Source organism: Malania oleifera, chromosome 13, assembly GCF_029873635.1.
Source record: "Malania oleifera isolate guangnan ecotype guangnan chromosome 13, ASM2987363v1, whole genome shotgun sequence".
NCBI classification, from domain to species: Eukaryota; Viridiplantae; Streptophyta; class Magnoliopsida; order Santalales; family Ximeniaceae; genus Malania; species Malania oleifera.
In genome coordinates, this window is record NC_080429.1 from 42,928,882 (window position 1) to 42,950,070 (window position 21,189).

At 38.4% G+C, this 21,189-nt stretch overlaps 1 protein-coding gene across 1 annotated transcript; it reads left to right on the top strand.

The window, feature by feature from the left end:
• Positions 1–15,763: 15,763 nt before the first annotated feature.
• Positions 15,764–19,979, top strand: LOC131146791 (hydroxyproline O-galactosyltransferase GALT6-like). Its single transcript, XM_058096578.1, has 7 exons — positions 15,764–17,159; positions 17,651–17,883; positions 17,963–18,253; positions 18,355–18,483; positions 18,579–18,752; positions 19,022–19,129; positions 19,244–19,979. Exons 1-7 carry the CDS (start codon positions 16,280–16,282, stop codon positions 19,448–19,450), a joined length of 2,022 nt encoding a protein of 673 aa, XP_057952561.1. The 5' UTR covers positions 15,764–16,279; the 3' UTR covers positions 19,451–19,979.
• Positions 19,980–21,189: the final 1,210 nt, after the last annotated feature.

A 21,189-nucleotide genomic window follows, 5' to 3' on the forward strand; every position in this document is an offset into this window, starting at 1 on the left:
GAGGAGATGACATGGAGCTGGTTCAAGGAGGTGTTCTTTAATAGATACTTCTCAGCTTCTATGCATAATGTGAAGGTGAATGAGTTTTCTGCTCTAACTCAGTGGAGTATGACAGTGCAGGGGTATGCGGCTCAATACATAGAGTTATCCTGGTTCGCACCGTGTTTATTCTTGAGCGAGTATGAAAAGACTTGGAGATTTGAGGAGGGCTTGAGGAAGGATATCCGCATACTTGTAGGTATGCTTCAGATCCGCGAGTTCTCGGTGTTGGTGGATAAAGCTACGGTGATTAAGACCGGTATCCGAGAGAATGAGGTGGATCAGGAATCGAGGAAGAGGACAATACCTTCTGGTTCTCAATCAAGATCTTGTCAGGGATCATGGAAGAAGAGGAACAAGGGCTTAAGTTACCATAAAATACCGAGCGCCAAAGTTCTCAGAGGGGCCAGGCCAGTGATCGTTGTACCAGGTGCCTCAGATAGCACGAGGGTGAGTGTTGGTCTTTTAAGGGTAACTTCTATAACTGTGGTCGGCCAGGCCACATGGCTCACGATTGTCATGCACTGAAATGAGACGTGCTTACATCTAGTGTGAACCGGGGGAGCAATCAGATACCTCAGGGAACTGTTCAGGCGAATACAGCTCCGGTCAGAGTATACTCTCTTTCTCCAGCGGACGCTGAGAATGCGGGGAACGTAATGACAGGTACCTTATTATTGTTTTCAAATAAAGCTTCTGTTCTGTTTGATTCGGGTGCAACCCATTCTTTTGTGTCTGTGAGTTTTTTTAAACTGTGTGGGGTTGAGACCCAAATCATAAATAAGGTGTTATCTGTTACTACACCATCTGGGAGTGTATCATTCTGTAGTAGGATGTTGGAAGACTGCCCAATGGTAATTCAGGCGAAACTGTTATCGGTGGATCTTGTGGTATATGACATGTCGAGATTCGATGTTATTCTAGAGATGGATTGGTTGTTCTCTAGTTATGTTGTGATCGACTATCGTAGGAAGGTGGTAGTGTTTAGACCTCCTGTGGAGCAAAAGTATGAATTCGTGGGGTCGTGTGTACGTTCGATGCCACAGATTCTATCGGCACTATAGGTAAGAAGGTTACTCTTGGACAGATGTCAAGGGTACCTAGCTTGTGTAAAGGAACCGTCACCCGATGAGTTGAGACTTGAGGACATTCGGGTAGTCTGCGAGTTCCCAAATGTGTTTCCAGATGATTTACCCAGTTTACCTCCGGATCGAGAGGTGGAGTTTGCTATAGAGTTGCTACCTGGTAAGGCACCGATCTCTAAAACTCCGTACTGAATGGCTCTAGCAAAACTTCGAGAGTTGAAGGAGCTGTTGTAGGAATTACTAGACAGCGAATTCATTCGACCTAGTGTTTCGCCCTGGGGAGCTCCAGTATTGTTCGTGAAGAAGAAGGATTGGTCGATGTGCAAGTGCATTGATTACCGTGAGATTAATAAGGTAGCCGTGAAGAATCACTATCCTTTACCTCATATCGATGATCTTTTTGACCAGTTGCAAGGGACGCGGGTCTTTTTGAAGATCAACTTGCAATCAAGATATCATCAAGTGAGGGTCAGATCTGAGGATGCTGTAAAGACGGCTTTCTGAACCAGATATGGCCACTACAAGTTCTTAGTCATGCCTTTTGGGTTGACGAATGCTTCGGCGGTGTTCATGGATTTGATGAATAGGGTTTTCCATGAGTACTTGGATCGGTTCGTGGTGGTATTCATTGATGATATTCTGGTATACTCGAGGAGTTCGGAAGAGCACGATAATCATAAGAGGTTAGTATTAAAGATTCTGTAGGAGAAGAAGATGTATGCTAAACTGAAAAAGTGTGAATTCTGGTTGAATCAGGTGCCATTCTTAGGCCATATGGTGACTGGTGATGGTATCTCAGTTGATCCTAGTAAGATTGAAGTTGTGGTTGACTGGATAAGGCCAAAGAATGTACAGGAGGTTCGGAGTTTTCTAGAACTGGCGAGTTACTATCGTCGGTTCATGGAAGGTTTCTCTAAATTGTCTAGGCCTCTAACTCGATTGACCAGGAAGGGAGTGCAGTTTGAATGGACCAGTGATTGCGAGTAGTGCTTCGTTAAAGCACCGGCTGGTTACTGCTCCGGTTTTAACCATTCCTTCAGGGGATGGCGGGTTTGTGATTTATTGCAATGCGTCTTTAAAAGGTCTGAGATGTGTGCTTATGCAGTAGGGTAAGGTAGTAGCATATGCTTCTCGGCAATTGAAAGAATATAAGAAGAATTACCCTACACATGATCTAGAGCTGGCTGTTGTTGTATATGCACTAAAGATTTGGCGACACTACTTGTATGGTGTGCAATGCGAGATACTTACTGACCACAAATGCCTCAGGTATTTCTTCATGCAAAAGGAGCTAAATATGAGGTAAAGGAGTGGCTTGAGTTGATTAAGGACTACGATTGCACCATCAGTTATCACCCCGTTGAGCCGGAAGTCAGAGCATGCAGCAATATCTACAGTTGTAGCTCAACATCATGTCAGATGGGATCTGGAAAGCCTTGGAGTGGATTTGGTGTCTGGTGATCATCAGGCTTTCATTGCTAGCTTGGTGATACAGCCGACCTTGTTTGAGCGTATTAAAGTCACACAAACTAATGATGCGGAGTTAGTTGAGATTGTAGAGAAAGTACAATAGGGATTGCCTACAGATTTTAACATCTCTGACGAAGGTGTATTGAGGTTTGGGACCAGGCTATGTGTTCTGAATGATGATGAGATCAAAAGGACGATTCTAGAGAAAGCGCATCGTTCTTTGTATACGTTACATCCGGGTAGTATGAAGATGTATTGAGACTTAAGCAAGACCTTCTGATGATCTGGTATGCATAGGTAGATTGCTCAGTTTGTGGAGCAGTGTCTGATGTGTTAGTAGGTGAAAGCTGAACATCAGAGGTCGGTGGGGCCGTTGCAGCCCTTGCTTATTCCGGTGTGGAAATGGGAGCATATTTCCATGGACTTTGTTACCGGATTGCCACTAGCACTTCACATGCAGAATGCTATTTGGGTGATCGTGGATAAATTGACGAAATCTGCTCATTTCATACTGATGAAGGTTGGCTATCCTTTAAGTAGGCTAGCAGATATGTATGTGCATGAGATTGTGAGAATGCACGGAGTACCAGTATCCATTGTGTCAGAACGAGACCCGAGGTTTACTTTTTGATTTTGGACAAGCTTACAGGAGGCATTGGGGATGAAGCTTACTTTTAGTACAGCATTCCACCTCCAGACTGATGGACATTCAAAAAGGATGATACAGATCTTGGAAGATATGTTGCAAGCTTGTGTGTTAGACTTTGGTGGTAGCTGGATACAGTTTGTGCCACTAGTAGAGTTCTTTTATAATAACAACTTCTAGACTAGTATCGAGATGGCACCGTTCAAGGCTTTGTATGGTCGGAGGTGTCGATCTCCTTTGTGTTGGGATGAGGTTGGTGAACGTCAGGTGTTAGGACCTGAACTTGTGCAGCAGGCGTCTGAGAAGGTGGGTTTGATCCAGGAGAGGATTAAATCAGCTCAGAGTCGGCAGAAGAGTTACGCAGATGTTCGCCGTCATGAGTTAGAGTTCAAGGTGGGGGGTAAGGTATTTTTCCGTATCGCTCCGATGAAAAGGGTGATGAGATTTGGGAGGAAAGGCAAGCTGAGCCCAAGGTACATCGGACCATTCGAGGTTCTCGAGCGAGTGGGTCCGGTAGCTTACAGGATTGCACTATCCCTAGCACTCTCGAGGGTCCATGATGTGTTTCAAGTGTCCATGTTGAGGAGGTACGTGTTGGATCCTTCACATGTTATCAGTTATGATGAGTTGGAAATTAGGGATATTTTAGCGTATAAGGAGATACCTGTTCAGGTTCTGGACCATAAAGTTCAGAAGTTTCGTACTAAAGAGATACCGTTAGTGAATGTATTATGGCAAAACCACGAGGTTGAGGAAGCTTCTTGGGAACTGAAAATGGAAATACACCGGAAGTATCCACAGTTGTTTTGAGTACTTTTATGTTATCCTACTTTGGATTAGGATAGGTGGCTAGTCATCGGGAGTATGTATATTGTGAACTCCTAAGACAGTTTATGTTGTAACCACGGTATTTCTCTGCCATAAGTGAGGGTATGTATATATGTGTTATGATGGGGCTTTGCTGTAGTAGTCGCCATTTTTTCTCTAAGTCGATTATATGTATTCAGTTGTATGAATAAGTTTGTGAATGAGAGATGGCAAATTTCGAGGATGAAATTTTTGTAAGGAGGGGAGACTATAAGAACCCGAACCGTGAAATAGTTTAATTAAATAAGAGAGGGGTAAAAAGGTAATTAAACAGGCTTCATTGACGAAGCCAGAGTTCGTTGACGAAGGCCTCATATTTCTCATCAACGAGGAGTAGGTGTTTGTCGACGAGGAGAAATCGAGAGGTTTTGTGAAGTGTGACAAAATTCAGGGATCGTCGACGAGGATAAACCAAGGGGTTTCGAAAAACTAGAAATCCCACGCTCATCAACGAGGTCATGGTCTTGTCAACGAGAAGACTATAGGGTCTTGTTGACGAGGACACAATTCGTCGACAAAAGTTGCTATAAATATCAATTTCATTACTTCTCAGCTAAGAAATCTATATATCCTCTCTTTATCTCTCTAGAAACTCTTCCTACTCTCCATCTCTCTAGATTTCTTCGCCGTTCATCGTCTGATTTGATGATTCGAAGCTACCACAAGGATCGTGGAAGGATTCTTTACAAGTTCTACGGATCGGATTTTCGGTTCAGCCATTTTCGAGTTTTGGCGTAAAATCGAGGTAAGGCTCGATTTTCTTTTCTGATCCTGTAGTTTGGTAGAGGATAGAGTTGTAAGTATATTTTGTATTGTTGGTTGTAGGTTTTGGAACTTAGTTCGCTATTTAGGGGCCTTAGAGTTCGGGAATTGCCATTTGGGGGAAAGGTAAGGGAAATTGTGTTTATATTGGTTATTTTCGAAATCAGACTTGGTAAAACTGTGGTTCACAATCCTATGTATGTTTTGGCTACTCATTTGGGGGATCCAATCAATGGGATTAAGTCTCTTAAAACTGGGTTAAGGGAAAATAAAAAAAATAGGAGCAAGGACTTAATTTGAACTTGTTTGACTTTGTACCTAGACTATCTTGTCTAGCATCCTGTAAAAGAAGGAAGGTTTTTTTTTTTTTTTTTTATGACTCACCATCCCCATTTCTAATGGGAAAAACTATGAGTTTTTCATGATTATAGTTTTGGGAAAAGGGGGCGACAGGCTACATCCCTGGGTTTTTTTGAAAACCATATGTATATGTTGATTTATACTGTGTTATAAGGATGGTCGTGCCTTGACTTGTTTTAAACTGTATATGTTTGGAAAACCATTATTTTATATTACCAAATGGGTGTGATATGTTTTTTTTATAAGAGCATGCATGTGTATGTGATTGGTTGAAATGCGAGTTGGAACGTGGTTCCGAATTTGTTCCAGGTACTAAGAGTGTCCGGCTCTATATCCGAGGGTGTGAGCCTATACCGTCCGATCACCGAAGGGTGTGGATCCACCATTTAGCGTTGGTACGATGCCATGGTAGTCTGGGACTAGCCATGTGCTGGTGGCGCAGTGTATCGCGGGTTGGCTACGGGCTAACGCCGGATATCGCGGACCGGCTACGGGCCGAGGGTTGTGACGACACTGGGTAGATCATGGGCATGCGTATGTATGTGTGTGCATGTATGCTTCATTTAACTGCGTGTATGTTGCACCATAATAACACTCAAATGCCACACACCAATATAACCTGTATTCTTTCTTACTGATTGGTGTCTCACCTCTATTTACATACATATTTTTTAGGTCCTTCAAGTAACTGGAACTAGCGTCCTTATGTCAAGAGTGTAGTGGCCGGTGTACTACGGGTAGCGCTTAGGTAAGTGCTAGGACTTGTGTTTTGTGGGTTGCCATTTTGAGATTTGTTGGGCACCCAGATGTACGTTGTGTGAGAGAGCTTTGTACTGCTCTTGTATAGACTCTGGTATGGTACCATGTATATATATACAATGACCTTTTTCCGCTGTGTATATGATTGTGTTTGGACGTGTATAGAGTGCCTAGGAACCCCACGAGGTCGAACCCTCATCCTTTGTACTGTATCTTTGGATGTTTTATTCGATACAGGGACATGTTAGGTTACATTTTCACCCCTGGGTCCCATTTCCGGCTTCGGGGCGTGACACTGAACCCGTGGGTAAGTGGGGCACCTATCATACACAGCGGAAACTAGACAGTAGTAAATGTAAATTATCATTCTCATAACCACAAAAGACATAATACCAGAGTCAAATATAATCCAACTCGGTGTTTATATACAATCTCCCAAAAATACCAAAAATAACTCTAGGATCCCATATCAAAATCTGGTGATCCTAGCTCGAACTTACCCACCTAGCGAGGTAACACAACTGACTCAACGACGGCCTCGACCCGCCGGTCCTTCTGGGTTTCCTAAAAATTATTTAATGTTGGGGTGAGACACCTCTCAGTAAGAGAAAATAAACTAAATACAGTTTGTTGAATCAGGTGTAATCCCAAGAGGGGGGGTGAATTGGGTATTTAAAAAAATCTTTGACACTTATTTACCACTTAAACCCTTCTTATATATTTACCAATAAATTCTTGTTACTTAATGACTTAAGTGTAAGACTATCCAACATATGTATGCAACATACACAATTTAAATACAGTGCTGAAAATAAAGAGTAAAGGGAAGAGAGAAGACAAACACAATTTTATGAGGTTCAGTCGACTTGGCCTACATCCTCACCTTGAGCAACCTCTCAAGGATTCACTAAATCCTTGCTCCTTAAATTGGGACGGAGCTTCCCTTACAATCCGCTACTTACAAGAGGCACAGTTCCCTCCTACTCCACTGCTTACAAGAGATACAACTCTCTCCTCACACACCGGTTCACCCACCAAACCGTGTATACAATAGAATCTGAAAAATAACACTCAAAACAATGCTTCTAACAAAAGCTTGTGAGTACAATTCAATTTCTAATACATTAACATATGATATAACTTGAAGCTCATGAATGTATGAAAACGATACAATCGTTTTATGTATGATATACTTCAACAACCAAATCCCTATTTAACCAAAACTCCCAAGTAAAGATATATTAAATATGTTTTGGAGTATACTAGGGTTCCTGATTCACTTTGCAAAAATGCACAAGTATATTTGAAGTGAACTTGTTAACAAAAACTTTGTCTTGAATATCAAATCAATCAAAATCACAAAGTTTTATTTCAAGTATTCAATCACAAACCGAGTATATTATTTTTCAGAAAATATCCCTCAATAAAATGTATAGTTATAAGTACCAAGGATATTTAATCAAGAGTTGATATAACTAAAATATAGTTCCCTTGGATAACGTACACTTGAATCAAACCTTTCAATCAACCACATCATTTAAATCAAGTAATGATCTTGTTTAGAATAACTATGTATATGTATAGATACTTTCAAGATCAACCTTTTAACCAAAATAGGTTTTTCAATAATAAGCTCAATGAATAATATATATGTATATTTATATACTCTTGAATCAAAAATCAATCAACCAAGTTAATTAAGCTCTCTCAAGTAATGATATTTTCAAAAATCAATTTTTATACGAATATGCACACTCAAGATCAAAACTTTTCTAATGATAATCAAGAGCACGTAATGAGATGAGATGAGAAGTTCTTAAGATTAATAACTTGAAAGATCAAACCTCAATACTAGATTGAAGTACAGTTGAATGAATGAATGCCCTTTGATTTTCGAAATAGATTTTCCCAAAGACAATGAAAGTAGAATTACATGCAGACAATCAGCTCAAATTTTTCTACAATCTTGCAATGCGATGTGTTCTTCTCTTGTTGTGTGTCTTTTCTTCGTTCTAGGGTTTAGATATTCAGTATATATAGTATCTTACCCTTAGGATTGATCTTAGCCATTGGATCAAAGAAATAGCTCGCGAGTTCTTTTAATAAAAATATGATTTTTTAAACTTTCCCGTGACTTCAGGCAACCGAAGTGGGGTTCAGGCTCTTGAAGTGGCAAGTTCAGGCGCCTGAGGTCCTCAATTCAGGCGACCGAAGTGCCTCTGCCAGATTCTGTGTTTCCCATAAATTCTTCAGGCTACCGAACTTAATCTTCAAGCAACCGAAGAAATTCTTCAAGCGACTGAAGTTGAGTTCAGGCTACCGAAGTGCCCTTTTTCTCAATTTTTCTTTTCTAACTTAAAAATCTGCTTTGCTTTCTTTCTTGGCTCTTTTATAAAAACTTTTTCCAAGATTTTAACAATATTTCTAAGTCCATGAATGATCCCTCCTGATATATATGAAATGCATGAATCCTAAAGTCTTTCTAAGTTATGTTGAGCCTCAAATTAAATCATATGACAATATAGGTACATGAGTTCTAAATACCCATTCTCAAGATGTTCTCGAACTTTTCCGCTTGCATCTTGATTCTCGTACACTTTGAGTTCTATGGATCTTACCAAGATTTGTTAGCTTTACTTGAAGGCTTCCATGACTCGTTATCCTTCCGTGCATGCTTAATATAGTTTCTGTTGTTCCTGTTCACAAACTCCATGCACAGATCAAATACCAAGTGATTTGTCATTATCAAAAACAGATTGGACTCATAGATTCAACACAGTTGTGTGGCAACATGAATATTTGGTGCTATCATACATATACAGTACATTTCATAAGTTGGAAAGCATTCATCATAACATACTGAATAATCATATACTTTCATAATTTCTAATAATTCATACTGATCATTGAATGTCTTATATAACTGATAATACTAAAATTTACTCAGGATGTATAGCTAATTGATGTCATGTATTACCCCCACCCTTATGACTGGTTGTGCAGCCTGCAGGCAAGACCTGACAATGGCTGGTCAACCACTATCAAGTCAAAAATGTCTGTAAGTACGATGGGCCCACCCCACCCTAGTCCGGACTGTTAGGTGGACGTCTACAACTCTACACTGAAAGCCACATCGACTATCCATCTCCCACCCCCTTGTGGGGTGGTTAGCATAAGTCTGAACATAGTAATCTAATCTATATAGCTATGGTACCGTGCTCCTATAACTGAACTGAACTATCATCTAGGTTCTTATAACATATAATACATGATAATATACTTGTCTAACATAAATAGATTAATAGCATTTTTCAGAAATAACATACATACATATGGCCTTCTGCCAGTTTCTTTCATATCTGCGGTCTTGCACCGAACATTCATAAATACACATTTCTTGCACCGAAATCATACATCATACACGGCCTTGCACCGACTATCAATCACGACCTTATGCCGAACATTTCATAAATATCATTCTAAATAATAAATCATTTATCATGTATTTTGAAACCAAAGTGTACTACATTGTTTCATAATCTCTGAAAACATATTTTACTCATAAAACTGCCATAACATAATACTTTCCTTGTCAAATAATATTCATGTCACACAAAATTGAATAAAACCATACATTCTATTCTAAAATCATATTTTCTAGCATTTCATATTAATATATACATTTCAACATAATAGCAGTATTTTCCTAAATATGCATTTTTATCAATCTACTTGTATACATATAATACATGCTTTCTAAAAATTTAATTTGTTGATAGATAATAATAATATGCATGTAAAATGACTGCTTTAGTTTATTCCCTTGTCTAACTTCTAAGAAGAAAACACCCCCTAAAGTACACTCCTCCTACACTCGCAGGGTTCCCCGTTCAACACCCTAAAAACCATAACTCTCATAACTAAACTTCAGTATTTTTCCGTAAATGTTATTCCCTATAACTATGGAAAGACCAAATTTTGCATAAAAAGTCTTACCTTAAATTAGGGATGAATTTCAACTTAGTCCCACAAACGATCCGCTCCAGCAGATTTGGAGAGAACTTCCCAAGGAGTGTCGTGGTGGCCTCAGATTGTCGATCCGACAAACGTTAGAGCTAAAATCAATGAGAGAGAAAAGAGAAACCGTAGAGAGGAGAGAGAGTGAATATTTTTCTAATTTTCTGCATAAAAATCCGAGGTTTGGGCTATTTATACTATGGGCTTCGTCAATGAGAAACGTCACCTCGTCGACGAGGTTAAGAGGAAATTCGTCGACGAACTTTCCCCTTCGTTGATGAAATTCATAGTTGCCCAAACATCCTCTTGGTATCTTCTCGTCAACGAAGCATGCCTTCGTCGACAAGCCTATACTGCCACATCGTCAACGAACGCAATCTACTGCTGCCCCCCTTTTTACTGTTTTCCCTTTTTCTCTCTTTTGATTATTTAAATACCATTATTCTTTGGGTCATTACATCAGATGTATTTACGCCAAGCTTGTGAATAAGTTGATCTAGGGTGGTCTTGGTTGAATATGGCGAGTAGGTGAGAAGATGCTAGGGTGAAGGACCCAACACCTCACAAATAGGTTGGATCCTTTTCAAACTAGTTCACTCTATTCATTTAGCGTTTGTCCCTTACAATATATGAGATGTTTGATCATGACACTCCTCCTCACATATGACGAGTGAATCTATCCTTTTGTGTGTTTTTGAGGGTATACTAGTTAGACCAAGTCAAAACGACCATTCTGTAGGTGTCCATGGATACCCTGGGTGTAATGAGTCATACACATTACACATGCCTCGAGATTTCTCCTATTTATACTCGAATTTATATGGCTACATTAACTCTAAATTGTAAGTGCTGGTTGATTCTATGTGAGCATACTGTTCTTAATGGTTATCTAATGATGAAACTTACATGAATGACTTGCTTCGGAATTGCATATATTGTATAAATGAGCTTGTGTGTAATATGGTTATATTCCTGCATGTGAAATGGTATATTCGTGTTGCATGTACATTCATTTAATATTCATTGGAATTGGTGTTTGTGGGTGTCGCCTTGGAAACCCTCACGAGACTACAACTCGTCCACTAGGATCGACCTAGGGGTTTAAAATCTTGTTGCATTTGATAAATGCAGTCGTGTTTCTCACGAAAGAGGAGGTAGATAGGATTTGGTAGTTTTCTTAGTTTTATTTTATTTGTTAGGGACTAGTAAAACTTTAGTTGGGGGGTGTAATTACGTGTCAAAGTTGCGTAATTAGGCATTTAAATTTATACATTAAAGATTATAATTTTAATTAAATGCCTAAGTATGTTCAATATTTTAGCGTTGTCCCTAATTTGTAATATTTAATCTTATTTCAAATAATTTATGAATTTTTATATTTTATTATTTCAGGAAAAATTCTTGAAATTAAATCCGAAATTAGAATGTACGTGGGTCGTGAGCATAAAGAGGTGTCATGTACATGAGGCGATGTCCAAATCAAGACCATGAGCATCCGAGATTTTCATTGACATTTAAAGGATAATTTTTGGAAGCCGAGCCATGCATGCAAAGAGAGGTCATTTTCGACACTACTTCATAATCTAAATATTGGCTGCATCAAGGTCGAAATCGGACGTAAAGTTACCATACGTTGTTTTTATGGACTATTTCAACATTACTTCGTAATCTGGGCATAACTTTCTTATCCAAGCTCCAATTGAGATGATTCAAAATTCTGTGGAAAGCCGAGGAATTCTCTACAACTTTCGTGTTTTGAGTTTTGAGAGTTATAGGCTCTAAGAAGGTCAAAATCGGGCTTAAATTGTAGAACCGACTATGTGTTAACAAAAGGAAGAAAGAAAAGAACAAAAAAAAGAGCTTGATGTGACCACATAAGGGCCACATGGAGGAAGCTGGAAACGTGGGCACTAGGCTGAAGAATCCTGGGGGCTTTTTAGGAAGGTAGGAGAATAAAGGAAAAGGAGGCTAAGGGATTAAAAAGGGAGAAAAGGACTAGGGTTGAGGAGGCAACGTTAGGGGGACTTTGGAGGCCGTGGCAGCAGCAAACCGTGTGCAGAGCATAGCAACGACAACTATGCTGTAACCCTTCATACGACCAGCCTGCTCTCTCTCTCTCTCTCTCTCTCTCTTTGAATTCAATAGTGTAGAATTAATTTTTGTTAAGAATTTAGTTTATTTCAATTCTAAGTTGGGATTAAATTTTTCTTTAAGTTAGTTCTTTAATTTAAGAATATTTTTATTCGATAATTTTTTCTCCATCTCTCTTCTTTTCTCTCTTTCATTCTCTCTCTCTTTTTTTTTTAAAAATAATTGTTTAAGTTAATCTTGTTTATTTAAGTTGTGTTTTAATTTAAGTCTTGGAATTTTTAATTTATGTCTGGTCATTATTAAAGTTCAGTTTTTAATTTACGTTTTTTTAAGTTCTTGATTGTGTTAAAAATTTAATTTTGATTGCGTTAGTAGTTGATTGGAGATTTTAAGGTGGAATTCTTAAGTTAATTAATAAAGTTTTTATCTTTAGGTTTTTATCCGAAGTTTCAAGCGTGAGATTTATTTCTTGCCTGAATAATTAAACGTAGGATTGTGTTTGGTATTTAATTTTGTCATCGTCTATCTTATTGTGTTTATTTCCTGTTTCTCGTTGTTAATTTAGTGCATGTTAGGATTCATAAATTAAATTTCACGTTATTTTAATTTCGTCAAAATAAAAATCTCAAACATCCCAAGAACTGAATCTAAACTGTGTTCAGTAAACTTTTTTTTTTCTTATCTTTTTTTTAGATTACACAAAATTTGAAATTAAACTGCACTCCCTGAGCAGACGATCTAGCCTTTGGGCTAATTATTACACAATTGAACTCCTATACTTGAGATAGCTTCCGAGTTGCTCATTTTTCGAGTGAGTCATATATATATTCCTGTCCAATAACTAAATACCCAGTGAATTATAAACTATTCCTCATCTTACCTGGGTTCCTGAGAACACCCTCTAGATTCCCCTAAATTGCCTGCAGTAAAAGTGCCAAAACCCTGAATTCACAACACTCACATAAATCATCCCAAACACCAGTATAACAACATTTACTATTAAATCTAGGTTCAAAAAATCCTACAAACCCAATAACCCTTAAATAATTTACTTACCCTGATTTTGGGATGGTTCCCAAACTTCTCAAATCGAAATTATGTTCCAGTTAGGTTGTAGAGAATCTCCCCAGGATCATCATGGTAGCTTCTGATCTTTGAATCGGGGAGAAATGGGGCCGAAAATCTAGAGAGAAGTGAGAGAAATCGAAACCTAGAGAGAGAGAGAGAGAGAGAGAGAGAGAGAGAGAGAGAGAATTGGTTGATTTTCTCATCAAAAATATGATTTTTGCGCTTATATAGATGGCTGGCCACGTGGTCTTGTCGACGAGACATGTCGACGAGGTGAAGAAGGCAGTTCATCGATGAATCAATAGGTTTGAAATACACCTTCTCAGTATCTCTTCGTCGATGACTCGTATAAGGGAGTTCGTCGACGAAGCCAGGGCATTCGTTGACGAGCCCTGCTTTACCTCCTCTGAATTTTCATTTCCCTCTTCTATTTAATTATTATTATTTTCCATATATATATATATATATATATATATATATGAATCAATAAGAGGTGCTACCCCCATGGGCATGGCGCAGTGGAAAAGAGCTAGGCAATCCAATAGGAGTATGGGGGGTTCGAATCCTAGTAGATACACTCAAAATTTTGAATTATATATATATATGAATCAAAATCGAAGGTGTTACCCCCATGGGCATGGCGCAGTGGAAAAGAGCTAGGCAATCCAATAGGAGTATTGGGGTTCGACTCCTGGTAGATACACTCAAGCAGCCAACAGTTAACATTTTCCTGTGGATGGTAAGCCGAAATGTGTCCCAGGAGACAAGTTGGCCGAACATCTAATCGTGCTTTAAGTAGACTCTGATTGCATCCGATTTACACGGGTGGCGAACCAGGGGGAAGGTCGCTGCCCCGTGAGTTTAGTGCCACATTGAGGGGGTTCGAAGGGCTCGTCGATCGCAGGAGTTCCCACAATAATAAAAAAAAATAAAATAGGAAGTGTTAAGTATTCATAAAAGTTTGATGAGAGTATCTAAATTGGAGATGTAACCTTTTATAATAATTTTAAACTCCCATTTTCAATAGAGATTATATATGCGTGCGAATGTGCATATGTAGACTTTATAAGTTCATATTTAATTAGAATGCAATATATATAACATAATAGTAGTAGTTTTTTTCATTATAATAAAAATATGAAAAAGAAAAAAGACATGGATTTTTTAAGGCTCTATGGCCTAATATGCATATGATAAAAAACGACATTATCACATGGCAAAAATTAAATTGTACACACTAGATTACATTAGATTTGGTGAGCTTAAACTTTAGATTGAACCTATAAATATTTATGTATTATTTAGGTATAAAATAATTATACAACAAACAAAGTATAACTTTTGTAAAGTTGAATGTATTCATTTATAGTGTTTACGGAGCAAATTCCTTTGATGTGTTGGGTACGTGCGGACCAATCACTTGGCCCCGGGCATAGTCATAGCCATAAAATGCCTATGAGATTCATCAAAGCGAGTAGTATACTTTGTAAAACGTACACCTATACCAATCAAATAAAAATTATTATTATTATTAGTGGCAGTCATGCGCAATGTGCATGTTCCATAGCTTTTGAGTGGTAATTGTAATAAAATAAATAAATTAATTAATAATATTTTAAAAAATGATAATATATATTTTAAAAAGATATTATTTTAGGATAGTTAAAGGTGATTATAGGTATATTCGATAGGGGCATTCTTGGAAAACATCAAATCAACAAAAGGAAATTCTCTTTTCTATTAATAACTTATAAACATTATTTTTTAAATATTTATTTTCTCCTTAGTCTTGCCAACTATTTCCTCCTAGCAATTAGGGTTGCCTTTGAGAAGGAGGCGTTGGCACCCATGACCTGATAGCACTTAAACAAAAGAGTGGTTCATTTTTTTCTCAACACTACCACCAATCAAGTGTAAGGTGCATTGGCTATTGGGAGAGACAAAAGCAAAATTTGAACAAAACCCTATTACTTAAAAAAAAAAAAAAAATAGTTCACACAATTTCTAAAAATTAAAAATAAAAAATACCTAGCTTAAAATTTATGATTTTTACATTAAAAATTTTAGTTTTTAACCTTAAAAAGATGTATAATGGTAGATCAGAGATTTGATTATGTAACTTATATTAACTATAATTTATATATTCACATGTTTTTTTAAAAAAAATTATATATTATTTCTTGTTGTATTTTTTATTTATATGTATTGATATAAATTGTTCACATATATTATATTAAATTAAATTTTCATTCATAATGTAATAAAAATAATAATATAGGAAAACTTTATTAAATTCTAGAATAAAGAAAAGGAAAACAAAGCCACAGAATCAATGCGTAAACTTGTCGGTTAGCTCTCTCTCCATTTACCCTCCCTATTTATTGAACATATATAAGCGGACTTTCCCATAAAGCCGACTCCCTCTTCTTTAAATCCGTAATAAAGGCCTCACTCGCCACAGTACATTAAACTCCTCTACTCCCCATCAAAGCCGTTTCCTTACTCAATCAAAAACATCCGTGCCGTCCAAAACGCGAGCACCTTCCCTAGTATACGCTCGAAATTGGGCATGCAAACACGTTTCTTTATTTATGGTCCTTTGTTTTTCAGAAAAGAAAAACATATATATAAGAAATACAGAGGTGTATTGGTTGAATGGGAGTGCGACTTCTCTAGCTAAAACCCTTCGCGTTTAAGAGTTCGGATTGAGTTTTAGATTTTTCTATTTAATTTGAATTCTCTCTTGCAAGGTACCTTTGAACAGCCCTCTCTCTCTCTCTCTCTCTCGCTCTCTGTGTGTTTCACTCTCTGTTGGTCTCTGTTTTCGCGTTGATAACCTAACCCGACTCATTCTCTTGAGCTACTGTGTGCGTGCGTGGGTGCGTGTGCCGTGTGCGTGCATTCTAAGAATTTTCAGAATCTCTCTCTCTCTCTCTCTCTCTCTCTCTCTCTCTCTCTCTCTCTCTCTCTCTATTTGTGTGTTTGCGTATATATATACACATTCAAATTGGAAGAGAGTAGGTTGATTTTCGGGAGTTGGGTATTTAGCGATCACGAGCTGTGAGGCCGGAGGTGGGTATTGCGGTTCGTGGGTTTGGTGTTTGCGGAGTTGGAGATGAAGAGGGGGAAGTTAGAGGTAGTTGTGTATCTGGGTCGGCAGAGATCGATTCAAATTTTGGCTTGTGCGGGATTTCTGTACCTGCTGCTGGTGACTTTGGAGGCTCCCTTCTTGTTCAAGAAGGGCCTCAGGGATGGGACGGACGAGGGCTTCAATGGCGGCTTCCTTAGCGACGGCTTGTCTCAGCATTTTCAGCTCGAGAGCGCGGAGAACTTGGAAAGAAAAGAAGCCCCGGTTCGCCCATTGACGAGAGTGTCCCACGGCTTGCTTCAGTCGCGGCCGGAGCACAATCCCGAACGGCGTGTCGTCGCCGAGAACACTATGGTTTCGGGTCTGGTGTTCGAGGAGGAAACATTCAATAGCAGCAGTAAGGACGGCTCTTCGCGGCTTCGGAAAGCAGCGGAGATCGCCTGGAAACAGGGGAAGAAGCTCTGGGACGAGCTGAAATCGGGAAAAATCAAAATTGATGCTGTGAAGAGCTCTGAGAATCGAACGGAGAATTGCCCACATTCTGTTTTTCTATCAGGGTCGGAGTTCTTGGAGCGCGGGCGAGTCATGATGATTCCGTGCGGAATGACGCTGGGATCGACCATTGCGATCGTCGGAAAACCGCGGCCAGCGCACTTGGAGAAGAACCCCAAGATATCTCTCTACAAGGCTGGTGATAACTTGGCGACGATTTCTCAGTTCATGATGGAGTTGCAGGGGTTGAAGACTGTGGAGGGCGAGGATCCGCCAAGAATTTTGCACTTCAATCCGAGGTTGAAGGGTGATTGGACCCGTATGCCTGTAATTGAGATGAACACTTGTTATAGGATGCAGTGGGGTTCTGCGGTTCGATGCGATGGGTTTAAATCTAAGGCTGAAGAAGAGCTCGGTAAGCACTTTAGTTTCTGTTTTATTTATAATTTGCTTAAGCTATTTTATTTTGTTTTGGGTTCTAATAGCTGCCGTTGAATATGATCACTGATACAAGAAACATTCTTCAGTTAAGGATTTGCAGAATGGACTGAAGGAGGAATGGAATGGGATGAAAAATTGAATGAACAATTAACTGACCAATTTGAATTATGCCCTTCCATTCCTTTCTGTTCTTATGGAACAAATAGCAAATGTATAGTTAGTACTGGGTCTTCCATTTGGAATTGTGTGGATTTAAGCAAAATTTAATACAGTTTCATACTGAGTCCGTATTTTTTCCCATTCCACACAATTCCAATTGAAGATCAAAATTATATTTTCCAAACGGCAGTCTTGTTTTTATATATGAATGTCCTCTTGTTAAGTGGAGAAGGGATATATATTGGACTTGTAAAATTTAACCAGAAACCATGCTTCATGCTTTACTTATTAATGGGTTATCTGCAGTTGATGGTCAGGTGAAATGTGAGAAGTGGATCCGCGGTGACGACAATCATACGGAGGAATCAACAGCAACATGGTGGTTAGAGAGGCTAATTGGCCGGAAAAAGGAAGTGACCTTTAACTGGCCATTCCCATTTCAAGAGGACAAGCATTTTGTCCTAACTCTTAGTGCTGGCTTGGAGGGTTATCATGTGAATGTTGATGGGAGGCATGTTGCTTCTTTTCCTTACCGCACTGTGAGTAGTCTTCTGCATCTACGATCAATTTGATTGATAAATGTGGAGGTTTCTGAAGATTGTTTGATAATCTTAACAGGGATTCACTCTGGAGGATGCCACTGGGCTATATGTGAATGGGGACATTGATGTCCATTCTGTATTCGCTGCTGCTTTGCCTACATCTCACCCTAGTTTTGCCCCACAAAAACATCTTGAGATGTCAAACAGATGGAAGGCACCTCCTGTTCGCAATGGACCTGTGGAACTTTTTGTTGGTATCCTTTCTGCAGGCCACCATTTTGCGGAGCGGATGGCTGTGAGGAAGTCTTGGATGCAGCATGAGCTTCTTAAATCTTCAAATGTGGTAGCTCGTTTCTTTGTAGCAATTGTAAGTGGAGACATTGGTAGCACCTCTATTTTCATTCAGAGAATCTTTATATACGAACTTTATATTTGATGTATTTAAGTTTCTTCCTGAACTGATGACAGCATGCAAGAAAGGAGATCAATGTGGAGTTAAAGAAAGAAGCAGAATACTTTGGCGATATTGTTATCGTACCTTACATGGATAACTATGATCTTGTTGTGTTGAAAACTGTTGCCATCTGTGAATATGGGGTGAGTTGCAAAATAACAATGAGGTTGACGAATTTATATACTTGTTGTCTTTCCTTTTGAAATTAATAATCTTCAATGGCTTTGGTTGGTTGTAGGTTCGCAAAGTCTCTGCAAAGTATATTATGAAGTGCGATGATGACACATTCGTTAATCTGGATGCAATTATCAGGGAAACAAAGTATGTACCTGATAATACGACCGTTTATTTTGGGAATATAAATTACTACCATAAGCCCCTGCGTGATGGTAAATGGGCTGTGACACATGAGGTAAGGATGCCTTTGCTTTTGCATCTATCTATTATTCTGAAATAATCTTCAGCTCTGCCACTGGAGTGAAATTTGGCAGAAATATATTTTCTGGTTGTATGTTTCAAACAATTGTGTTTTCTGATTGTTTTAATGTTAAGTAACTGGTTTTCTTATTTTCAAATCTGCAGTTAGGCATGAAACAATTTTCATTTTTCTTGTTTCAAAGGTTCACTGTACACCTTGTTTTTAGTAATTTCTCATCATTTCCCTTAAACTGGTTGTGTTAGGAATGGCCTGAAGAAGATTACCCACCCTATGCAAATGGAGCAGGATACCTTTTGTCCTCGGACATTGCAGGCTTCATTGTATCCGAGTTTGAGAAACATAAATTAAGGGTAAGTTACTCTAACTTCACAATATTATGGGTTTCTTCTGTCTCTCATCTCTCCTGAAATTTGACCTTATTGGTGTTTACTGGTGATAATTAAAGTAATTTCCCGCTCACGCAGATTTTCAAGATGGAGGACGTGAGCGTGGGGATGTGGGTGGGGCAGTTCTACACATTCAAAATGGTAGAGTATCTGCACAGTGCGAGGTTCTGCCAGTTTGGGTGCATCGAGAATTACTACACGGCGCATTACCAGTCTCCAAGGCAGATGATCTGCCTGTGGAACAAGTTGCAGGAGGGGGGAAATCCTGTTTGCTGCAACGGTTGATGATAATTATGGTGTCTGAGATAAATCGAACAGACAGAAACAAGTTTTGCAGGCATAGCACCTATGCTGTATATCGAGTCTGTCGAGGGTTGGAGTAGGCATATTAGGGCTTTCTGCTGCCCTTCAAATTCATTTATTGTTGATTCTCCGCTTTCCCTGCATTTTTGTTTCAATGGCTGGAGGGTGATGAAGGGGGGAGGGGCAGGAGGAGGAGATGATGAAGGGGGGTTTGGTAATACATGGAGGAGCATTCTGCATACAAATTTTAGGTCATGTATTCTATGGTAGGACCAGAAGAGGACAGGAATGAGTTGTGGTCGGATTCAGAATGCAAACAATAAGAAGTTGACAATGAGAAACAACTTTTTTTTTTTGGCCTTTTCTTTTGTGCACGATTTGAAACCTTTTAGATGCTTATGACTTGAACAGCTTTCAAAGGACTTGAGGTCGCTTTTGTAATCTCAAATGTGAACGTTGTTTTTGAATTTTGAATGAATGAACGTTTAGAAAGAAAAAGTTGGGGAAATAATTTCTTCTTCTTCCAGCAGGCTCTTGTTCTTTGTTATTTTTATTTTTAACGTGGCGGGGGAGGACCAACAATATTTTGCTACTTGAATTAGCCTATTTTTATTCCTTTTTTTTTTTTTTTCATTATTTTTTATTTTTAATTTGCCAGAAAGTGGCATTAAGAGAGCATATACAATTAAATTAGATTTGACCATCCATAAAATGATTGCAAGACTGTTTTTTGTTTGAAAAAATGGTGAAGTTATTCAAACTTGACAAAAATTTTAGACTTCAAGCTCAATTGAAATTCAATTGGTCATAAATTATTAAACTCAAGATTGACTTGGCTATGAGTTTATGAAGTACGAGTTCAAGTTGATTAAACTAGATATGGTTATAAGATCATATATATCATTATACAAATAACTGTTAGTCTTAAAAGTTTGGTTAACCTGATTTTGATGACAACAAACTATTGTATCTTTATGATTTCGTGTTTAAATTGTTTTCAACATGATTAAATCATTAAAGTTAAAGAATGAAGAGAAGATTTGAAGAATTAAAATCCTTTTTATTTGTACTTTTATTTTCTCTATTGTAATTTGTTTTAATTTGTAAAACTTTTAAAATATACAAATCATGACATAAATGAACTAAAACCGGAGAAATGACAAATAAAGGAGACCAAACCTAACTTTGCAGCCAAGGGTGGTCAATTGGCCCATAGTGGGTGGTCAATTGGTTTATGCAGAAGTTGGAGCCGATTGAACAGTCCCTAAAAGTAGTCAACCGAGCTCATTTGAAAATTTTCGTAACAGGCAAAAGACAGCTAGTTTCCCTCCAATCTCTTTATATATGCCCTCAAAAGCACAAGGAACATTAGAGAACATATTTATATTGAAATCCCAAGTGCTCAAAATCTTTATTCTCAATTAATTTCTCTTGTGCCTCAATTTGCTTACTTTTAAGAGAAACATCAAAACTCTAGTGTCATCACTTACATATTCTTTAAGAGATTTTCTATGTTTTTCAAATTTCTAACCATTCCTTATAAGGAAATTGATTTTGCAGTCTCTCTTGTAATTTGGTATCTTTGTCTCTGTCAAGTAAGGTTGTAATTGATTGTCTTGTCTTTATAGAAAATAAGGAATTATAATTGGTATCATTGGTCTCTGAAAAATAGAAGGAATATTAGAACCTCAAGATGGTTGGCCTTGAGAGAGTGGATGTAG

Excerpts from the sequence above, each read along its gene's own strand:
- LOC131146791 (XM_058096578.1), top strand. The coding sequence starts at position 16,280 with ATGAAGAGGGGGAAGTTAGAGGTAGTTGTGTATCTGGGTCGGCAGAGA. Across the intron at positions 17,160-17,650 it reads TAAGGCTGAAGAAGAGCTCG|TTGATGGTCAGGTGAAATGT; the intron begins GTAAGCACTTTA and ends GGTTATCTGCAG. Across the intron at positions 18,254-18,354 it reads CTCGTTTCTTTGTAGCAATT|CATGCAAGAAAGGAGATCAA; the intron begins GTAAGTGGAGAC and ends AACTGATGACAG.